The sequence below is a fragment of the Coffea eugenioides genome, chromosome 1, assembly GCF_003713205.1.
Source record: "Coffea eugenioides isolate CCC68of chromosome 1, Ceug_1.0, whole genome shotgun sequence".
Lineage (NCBI taxonomy): Eukaryota > Viridiplantae > Streptophyta > Magnoliopsida > Gentianales > Rubiaceae > Coffea > Coffea eugenioides.
This window is the reverse complement of record NC_040035.1, coordinates 41,889,545-41,899,544: the sequence shown is the minus strand read 5'-3', so window position 1 is coordinate 41,899,544 and position 10,000 is coordinate 41,889,545. Positions and strand designations below refer to the sequence as shown.

The window sequence follows — 10,000 nt, the reverse complement described above, 5'->3', positions numbered from 1 at the left end:
ACCGACACCATTTTAGTAAAAGCAAATTCTACAAAACAAACAATATTTACATTTACTTTTATATTTTTTATGGAGCTCGTAAATATCATTTTAAATTTTTTTCCTAACATTTTTTGAAAATAATTTTCTGAAAATCATACTTATAAATGCAAAATCTAACAAAAAAGTTAAATACAATTTTTGGAGGTCACATTTAACAAATGCGAGCTATTTGCAAAATTTTAAATATTTGCAACATTTTTAAAAATAACATTTACGAGCTTTCTGCAAAAAATTCCCTAGCTCTCAAAAATTTAAAAAAAAAAGGAAAAAAAAATAAAGAGGAGCTCGCATTCGCGGAGCTCGCATTCGCGGAATGCGAGCTCAACTTATTGAGCTCGCATTCGCGGAATGCGAGCTCTTTTCTAACCTCGCATTCGTGAAATGCGAAGACCCCCGGACGGAATTTAATGAAAAAATCACCCCTTTTGTAGAATTTTTTTTAATTTCATCACAAAATTAGAAATTTCTCAGGTTTTGGAGGCGTAAGTAACGTGATTCCCATTTTAACTACTACATTTTATTCACTATTCGATAAGAAGGCAATCCATTGGAGACTTGGACTAGAAGCGTCTCATGACCCAAAGTTACAATAATTTATATTTAAGAGTGGAACATTTGATGCTCAGAAGTGATCAAAGATGCTCATATCCATATGCCAACTGATTAGAGAGGCTGATGCAATATCCATCTCTCAAGCATAATTCTGCATTCGGCAGGCTTGAACTCATAAGCAACATGGCCTCCTCCCTTCACCCAAAAAAAGAAAAAGAAAAAGGGCTGCTAGTTAGTCCCAAGAATGTTCTAACCTTGTTGATAGTTGTTACCATGTGAACAAATCTTGCACTGAAGCAACAGAAACAGGAATTTCTTGCCTTCACTGTTGCAAATGTCATCTTATTTGCGTAGGTCCTTGTGTAACTGGAAGCAGGAAAATAGAACAAATTTAGATGAGATGGGTAAAGTCATCTTTTTATCTCGTGCTAATGGTGGTGTAATCAAGAAAAGAAACATTGTTCAATTTTGAACCAAACCCGGCAACTTGGCCTTCATGAATCCACTGTCTCCAATCGTCAATAATTGGGTAATGTAGAGATCTTATCCACGCTTGAGTTTCAATGTGCGGGGCCAACAGATCATCGTCACCACTGAATCACAAAGTACTCCACTTTCAGTACTCAAAATCACTGCTGTTAACCTATATGCATCAAGATTCAGAGTTAGGAACCAAACCTGTATATAAGGGATCTATAACCTTTAGTGCTAAGGTTTGCATGATATGGTACAACACTCCCTGCATTTTCTGTGTATGGCAAGGTATCGCTGCAGCTTACCCACTGTCCGATAGTTTCCTGCAATGTGATTACATAAATCAGTTCAGGCTTGCTTCGGCATTCTTCAAATGCTACATACCATAGTGCTCGATTTAGACATACCCTTCGCACATGGAGGGCCTCTTGGACGCTCTTGTTGTTAGCCCAGTGATCAACAAGCGTAATCCATTCCATCTACGATTGCCAGTGAACAGAAGAAACGGCGATCAGTTGTGCTACGAAGAACTGATGCTCTTATCCACGAGTTTACATAGAACGATACTAGTAGTATCTTACTCGACATTTGAAGAAAACTCTAAAGAGTTCGAGTCAAGGCAGGAATCTTCCTTAACTTTAGGGTTAATTTTTGTATAGAAAGGAAAATATGGAAAGTTGATGGGGTTAAAAAAAAAAGATACGGTTCGGGGAGAGAAGAAGAAAGGGTCGCTTGAGCCTTCCTTGCTGCTAGGTCGCCGGTACAACATCGGCGACCTCTTGGCTAAACAAAGGCTGGCCTTTGGCCAGCCATTTGATAAGGAAGCCACGGCAGATCAAGACAGTAGTAGCGGCAACCGCTGCTACTGCTGCACATGGTAGCAATGGCAGCGGCAACAATTTCAGAGAGAGAAAGAGAGCCGGCGGCTTTGGCCGCTGGCAAGGAAGAAGAAGGTGATGATTAATGGTAGGTTTTCCAAGGAAGTATCCCTAAAGCAATCAATTTAACAACGCCACGACATGTTACCAAGAAGTATAATTATGTAAAATCTAGATAGTGAGTTTTGGAGCCGGAATAGAAGATGTAACTTTGTGCCTAAGTGTTTTTATCTTGCTACATAGATTAAGGAGAAAAAAGGTTATGACATATATAGACGTTAAGATCAATATGTGGCTCAATCCTAGCATCGTTACCTGCAATGACACCAAAATGAATCAAGTTTTATGAGATAATTTTTCATGTGTTCATGGAGCAATAATTTGTTGCTTCTATTTTTGTTTTCAGCAACTTGAATGGATCATGCTGTGACAGGAGATTAAATTTTCTGAATTATGAGATCCAACTTGAAGGAGTAATGCCATCAAGATATTAAAAAAATCCCAGAAAATTGCATCCCTAAGTTTTCTTCTTTACACTTCATGAGTACTTCATCAAAGGTGAGGAGGAGAAGGAAAAGGGAAAGATACCAAGAGAAAAGAATAAAAAGCTTAAAAACTCCTTAGTAAAGTTTTTAATTCATTTTCCTCTTAAAACTCTGCTATCAGATGCAAGCATGAAATATCCCTAGCTAAGAGGCTTTTCGGATTCACAAGCTTATAAAAGAGCATTAATAGTGAATTTGGATCTCTTTAGAAGGCTATATATCTGCATAATTGCTACTCTCAGTTTGAAACTTAACTGTGAAGCTTGCCAAAATCGAGAACATTTTAACTGGATGGAACTACATTTTAAATGGAGTCCTTATAGAAACGTCACTGATTTTGTTACTGAATTGACAGCCAAGTCAACCAACTTAACATGGACACAAAAATAAGTGGAGATTTTCATTTGCATGCATGACAAATAGATTAGCGGTTAGGGTTTTTCTTATAGTGGTTGTCATTTTGTTGAAGCTCTCACGGCATCAATTTTTTTTTCTCCGCCAGAGGAAATTGTCATTAGCAAACTACATTGCACGTGGTTGGAATATCCCCAGAGAGAGAGAGAGAGAGAGAAGATCTCAACCATGTACTTTATTTTCTCTTTTTTTTTCCTTTTTGGATCGATCATAACAGTTTAAATTTTGCCAACAAAATAAATTTTCGAGAAGTAGGATTCAGATAATGTTACATAACAATAACATAACACATACTTTTAATTGTGAACAATCTTATTATTTCATGTCATTGTTACGAAATTATATAACTTGTGTCTTGTATACGATGAATTATAATTTGTCACTAAAGCTTTAGAAACTGGTTGCGCAATCATTTTTGCCCCAGATTTTCTTCTTCTTTATTTTAAGCTAATTTTCATGTCTTCTTTTTTTTTTTTTTGATCATTTAGAAATTTTCTTTTAAGTATGAGCCATTTCATAATTTAAGTTGTATTTAATATGCTACTTACAGATGGGATACAAGATAGACGCCCTCTAGCCAATTCAAAATCGCCCAGATACATAGACTCAATATGACATTGTACGGTCTGGGCATTGACGGTAACATTTTCAGACAGAAGAGAGAAGATTTGGGGTAAAGGATTTAGGGAAACTATAACAATAATCTGAACAGGTAGTGGCTAAATATGCTTTCCTAGCAGTTTTTTTTTTAAAAAAATCTTCGATGACCTTGAGTTCTTTTTTGTTTCTATTTTCTATTTTTTTATGTTGACTCCTTTATAGCTTGATATCCTTTATAGGGCAATAAAGAATCTATTGTTAGTTATATTTGGTTTCTGAGGGGTCATGAGCTATTGGAAGGAAATGATTTTCTTTAGCATGCAGCCATTGGGATGGATCCCTGAATCTTTGGTACATAAAATTTTTGGTATTTTACAGGATGTAGATAGATCCTTTTTCTGTAATTGTTTTCAGCTAAATTTAAAGATAGTACTGTTGATGGCCTTAGCCCTTCTTCTCTTGATCTAACACGTTGGCCACACCAGTTTCCAGAATCTTCCTGGGATCAGTTATAAGGTTGATAAATTTTGGAAAAAAAAAACAAAATCATGGTTGCAGAATGGCTTTGATACTAGAGGTACAGGGTATATAAATAAGGGATGAAGCATGCTGGGAGAGGTATATTCGTTTGGCAGATGGCAGAGATAGACATTAAACGAAGATGTCCTATAGTCAAGTGATGTATGATACTTAGCCATAAAAGTGGATTTTGATTGTTATAAGTATAGGTGGCAAATAAACTCATTTAATTAAATTTATCCATATTCGTCCATGAATGGAAAGATATCGGTACAAATGAGTTACCCAATAATACCCATTTAATAAATGGGTATTAATGGATAACACATCAAATCCAATTAACCCATTTAGAATTGTCTCCCCCACCCATTTTTTTTTTCAAATTCTTTATTTTGATATGATGTTAATTACTTTTGTTTCATTATTATTATTATTTATGGGTTTTATGTTATCATTTTATTTTCTCTTAGTTTGTTAACTTACTCATTTTTTTTAGCATTCCCAATTTATGACAAGTTTTAGCCTTTTTTTCTACTTTTTCAAAATGAAATTTTAAATTTACACAAAAAAATTCAAAATTAGGAATTCAAAATTTTTGAATCAAGTTTTTATGTTAACTTTTATAGTACTTATGTCAAATTTTTATATTCTTATTGTTCAATTATTAAATAGTATATAATTTTGCGACATAGAGTACGGATGAAAAAAAAAATTGGTAACTAGGTTTATTGAATATTATAAATAAATATTTAAAACTAATGATGGGTGCAAATGGTGGTACAAATTGATAGCATAGTTTACAAAAATGAATTTAAATGAGTTTATGAAAAGTTAAAATAAATGGGTCATAAATGGATAATTGAGTTACCCAATTCATTTTTTGACTTACCCATTTATACCCATCTAATTAAATGAGTATAAATGAGTTGACTCACTTATACCCATTACCCATTTTAACCAACCCATACCCGCTTAAGTCTTCCATTTTCACACCTCTAGTTATAAGAAATTAGGAAAGATTGTTGCTTGGAAGTATTTTGATCAGTTGTATTTTTTCCCCCTTCTAGTTAACTGTCTAATGTTCCTTTGCTTTATTTACTTCAAATAATGCTAATCGATACATTGTCAATTGGGGAAGGGATGTTTTCCTTTAATTATTCATTGCATTTTCTCTTTCAGAAAAGGAAAGTGAGAGTTGAATATGAGGTGGAAATACAGTGGAGATTAAACTTGTATTTTCTCCTGGGGAAAAGGAAAGCTTTTAGGGGCTGTTGGAAATTGAGAAGGACGAGTTAAATATGATGTGAATAGTCACTTAATTTTTGATCATTTTAGAGGTTTCTGCAATTTCTTTGTGCAAGATTGTAGCATGCTATATAAACAAGACGCTGGACAATAAACCCAGCCAACTGATACAAGTTAGATAGTACTAGCTGAAATGCCTAGGCTCAACTTCCTGTTGTTGAAACAGAGAGAGAAGAAAATAGTCATTGTGGTAATTCTGAACTGATGCTTGAAGTGTGTTTTGTGCATGCTTCTCATGGTAGATGTTGGATAGTGTAGGATTATTACTCGATGCAGCTGAAATTCATTTGAGATACTATACAGCATAGCTCTTACAGGCTCAAACATGTATCATATACAAACAAAGGAATGCTATTATTTAGTCTTTCTTGCACCTCGTATTGTCTACAGTTTTGGCGTATTGTTTAGTAGTTATCTGCTTAAATTCACCCTTTTGATGATTTAAATGCTTGTCACTCTTCTCATGACTACGATGTTATCCAGTGTGGCACCAAATGATGATTTACCATGTGTTCCTTGTCCTTAGACTTGTACCATGCTTGATTGATGTATAGGAACCTTTGAATTTAGATCCATCTTTTCAAAGATTTATTTTCTGATTTTAGGGATGTTGCTGTGGTATGTTTATTGGTCAAAAAAGAGGTGTGGGAAGGTAAGGGAAAAGTCGGGACAAGCGATTGTGACCACAAATGATAGGAAATGTGTCTTGGATGGGCACGTGTAAAGGCATTTTATAACCTGGAACTTGAACAGCTGTTGGGTGTTGAAGTTGAGTGGAAGGGCCATATGAAAAGTTGGGGGATTTGAAAGCATAAATAGAAAAGGTGGAGTGCCTAAAATAATCAACTGCCAAAGGCAAAGGGTCGCGAGCGAAACTAAGGGCATTGAAAAAGGTGCCAAACTTGACGAAGAAGCTAAACACTGTACGCATATAAAATGAACAGGAATTACCGCGAAAAGCATATTCGTTATGGAGTTGGCGGCTGAAATAAATGTTTCAAAAATATATATTTGTATATATCCTAGCATGTATGTCTATATATATATTTTTGTGAATGGGATAACTTTGTACAAGCTCGGATGAGTGATATTTTCGAAATATCATTGGACTCCACTGAGTATAATTTCGTTTCTCGTGACAGTAGTTTAATATGCCAATAACAATGGTGAAAAATTATCTAATAATACTCTCATATTTAAATTTTAAATTTTTTTCATTTACATATAAATTTTCTACTTTTAGAACGTGTATACATACATACATTTTAAAAATATACATTTATACATATATATAGATATATGGATATGTATGTCTTTATATAAATATATTGTGAATGGGATAACTTTGTAGAGCCTCGGATGACGTTATCTGAAATATCATTGGACTCCCCTGAGTATAATTTTATTTTTCGTGATAGTAGTTTAATATGTCAATATCAAAAGTGAAGAATTCTCAAATATTACCCTCATATTTAAATTTTAAATCTTTCTTTCATTCTCTAAATTTCTTACTTTTTTTTACAATGTGTATACATACATACATACATTTTCAAAATATATAATTATATATATACATATGTATGTCTATATATATATATATGGTAAATTCATATATACAATTAGACTTGCAAATGTCAATGCAAACTGCTGTGCACTTGAACCTGGAATAATGGATAACTATGCAATAATGTATTTCTAAATTATAATAAATAGAATTTTGTTTTTCTTGTAGTTTTTGTGATTGTGATCAAATGAGGTATGACCATGCAAGTGTATTTGTTTTCAAATATCATTTTTACTTTTCAAATTTATAGTTTTATCCGTGATTGTGTAGCATTATGATGTAGTAGTAATACAAAAGAAATACCATGTAAATAATGATAGTTTTTTTTAAAATAAACAAAGTGGTTTATGAATATTCCTATCTAGCGAGCAAAAGGGTAGTTAGGATATTTAAAAATCTTGCTATACAAACAACAAAAGTAAGGTAGGTTAGTGATATTTTTAGAACTTTAGGGGTGTCAGGCGAAATGAAGAGAAACCTCAGGGGAGGTTTACAATATTGACTTACTGAATACACTTACTTATGCCAATTATACTCTTCATACTAATTATATTTTTAAACTAAATTACTATTTACGCATATTTTAAAAGTTCAAATTTAATTGCTATTAGCGAAATTATATTGATTTTTTTTATACAAGTAGTATTTTTTATCTTGGATACTATTTTAATTAGAATTTAGTTTAAAGACATTCACTGGAGTTTGGACGCATTCAGAGAGCACCGATCGATGTATCTTCATACGTAAATTGGAATAAATATGCAACTTAATTTTTTAAAAATAAATTACTACTCTATATCCGAAATTTACTTTTTGGAGAGTAGGCTTAGTTCATAGTATTTAAAAATATATAAGTACAAAAAAATTTTAAATTAGACCTATAATCATGTATTATACGAGTATATTATGAGTACTTACTAACTAAGGTACTAAGCTTTAATCATTGATAAAACATCTTATCGTTATTTCAAATAAACTTCCTAATACTAGTTTGAGATAAGTTTTAAAGTAAATAGTACATGTGTCCCATAAATCAGTAAATCTTGATTATTAATCAAATTTGCCATGTTATCAGTAATAAACTTACTATTACTTGAATTAAACTTGCAATTACTTGAAGTAAAATAGTACATGCATTTGCTTGCCTTTTGCTTTGGTTAATTATAAAATTAGACATAATTGTAGAAACCTCCTATAGGTTTTTGACATATTCACACGGCCTTCCCTAACATTTGCAAAACTATACAAAACTTCAAAGACTCTAAGGTTTATATTACAAATTTAATTCGAACGAAGTTTACTAACATTAAAAAAACTACTTTACATAGGGGAGTGAAGTGAAAAAATGGGAGTATAATAATATCCCTTAATTGTTTATTCCATAAATATCCGTTATACATGTATGTGAGTTGAATTTGTTTAATAATAGAAATAATTTTTGGTGTAATGGGCCATTTTTTTGTGCAGTTGGAGCATATTTTGCCTGAATAAAACTATTTCTAAGATTTTGCCCGAATACCTAAATTATATGTGCAGTTGGCAGATTTACCTTTAATATAAATTACTATTATTATTTGCTAGCAAAGCACAACATTATTTCCCTTCCCTTATAATTTTCTGTTCATGCAGCACTTCCCCTCGACATTTCTCTACTTTTCATTGCTCTCTTATTCACCATGTTAATCCAAATGGATATGTGATTTTATTAGTTTCAAATGGATCGTTGAATAAAACCAATTAATTAGTGGCTATTAAATGGACAGATTTTGACTACCTATTTATAATTAATTCTATTAGACGTAAATTCAAATTCATTAGTAAGCAAATGAATTTAAATTCGTATACACAATAATTATATCAAAGATTTTGCAAAGCCATATCTATCCAGTGTTTCCTATTCTTTAATTTTCATTTATTAAAAGTTTTGGAAACAAAATTGGTTACAGTAAAACAAACTGCCAACTATTTATTAAGCACTAATGTGAAAGTATTTTCAAGTACCTTTGTCTGCTTGACATTTAAACTAATTTTTTATCATAATTTATTATTATTACCACACCCATTCGGTGTGTCATAACCAGTGCTCATAATAATTGAAGTTTTTGCACCAAATACACTATGTCTAACGTTAATTGTTGGGGTTAAATGCAATAAAATCATGACTAATTATATACTTAATTGCAGTTTACCCCTTAAACTATAGTAATACACTTTTTCCTCCCTTGAATTATTGGCAAAAAAATTTTGGAGTTGCAGAAAGGCATCCTCAATGTTCCGTAATTTTGGCCAATTAGGGACAATTGACGGGAAATGAAGAATTGATCGTTAAAACCAACGGTTTTACCTAACAAAAAATGGGTAAAATCGAATAGAGCCATTTTTAACGGAACAATTGCAACAGATGAAAAGATCCATTCTTCTCCTTCTTCCCTCTGCCTTTCTGCAACCCCAAAAATTTTTTGCCAATCTCTAGAGTTTTAACGACCGTTATACAACTTTCAAAACAAACAAATTTATTCTAAAATTTTATTTGGGATAATTTCATAAACCAAATCGCGGCCACTTTCTATAAAGTATCATTTTTTCATAAAAGACCAACTCTTTAAGGCTTTTCTCTATTATAAGAACAGAGTACTCATTTTTCCATAAATAAATTTATTTATCGAATAAAATAAAAATAAATCTATTTTTTAATAAAAGACCAACTCTTTATGGCTTTCTTCCATTATAAGAACAGAGTACTCATTTTTCCATAAATAAATTTATTTATCGAATAAAATAAAAATAAATCTATTTTTCAATAAAAGACCAGCTCGTTATGGTTTTCCTCCATTATGAGAACAGATTACCCATTTTTTTTACCCATTTTTTCATAAATAAATTTATTTATCGGATAAAATAAAAATATACCCGTTTTCCAATAAAGCACCAGTTCTTTATGACTTTTCTCCATTATAAGAACAGAGTACCCATTTTTTCATAAATAAATTTATTTATCGGATAAAATAAAAATAAATACATTTTTCAATAAAAGACCAACTCTTTATGGCTTTCCTCCATAATAAGAACAGACTGCCCATTTTTCCATAAACAAATTTATTTATCGG

At 32.0% G+C, this 10,000-nt stretch overlaps 1 protein-coding gene across 1 annotated transcript; it reads right to left on the bottom strand.

Moving 5' to 3' along the window:
• Positions 1–562: 562 nt before the first annotated feature.
• Positions 563–1,654, bottom strand: LOC113759467 (putative serine carboxypeptidase-like 52). Its single transcript, XM_027302048.1, has 6 exons — positions 1,650–1,654; positions 1,476–1,547; positions 1,273–1,391; positions 1,074–1,187; positions 915–960; positions 563–789 (listed from the first exon to the last, which is right to left on the bottom strand). Exons 2-6 carry the CDS (start codon positions 1,545–1,547, stop codon positions 706–708), a joined length of 435 nt encoding a protein of 144 aa, XP_027157849.1. The 5' UTR covers positions 1,650–1,654; the 3' UTR covers positions 563–705.
• Between the last annotated feature and the right edge of the window lie 8,346 nt (positions 1,655–10,000).

What these genes read in the sequence shown, in the direction of transcription:
- LOC113759467 (XM_027302048.1), bottom strand. Translation starts at nt 1,547, where the DNA reads ATGGAATGGATTACGCTTGTTGATCACTGGGCTAACAACAAGAGCGTC. An exon ending in TATAGATCCCTTATATACAG is followed by an intron (nt 1,188 to 1,272) that starts GTTTGGTTCCTA and finishes TTTGTGATTCAG; the next exon opens with TGGTGACGATGATCTGTTGG. An exon ending in TGACATTTGCAACAGTGAAG is followed by an intron (nt 790 to 914) that starts GCAAGAAATTCC and finishes TTTTGGGTGAAG; the next exon opens with GGAGGAGGCCATGTTGCTTA.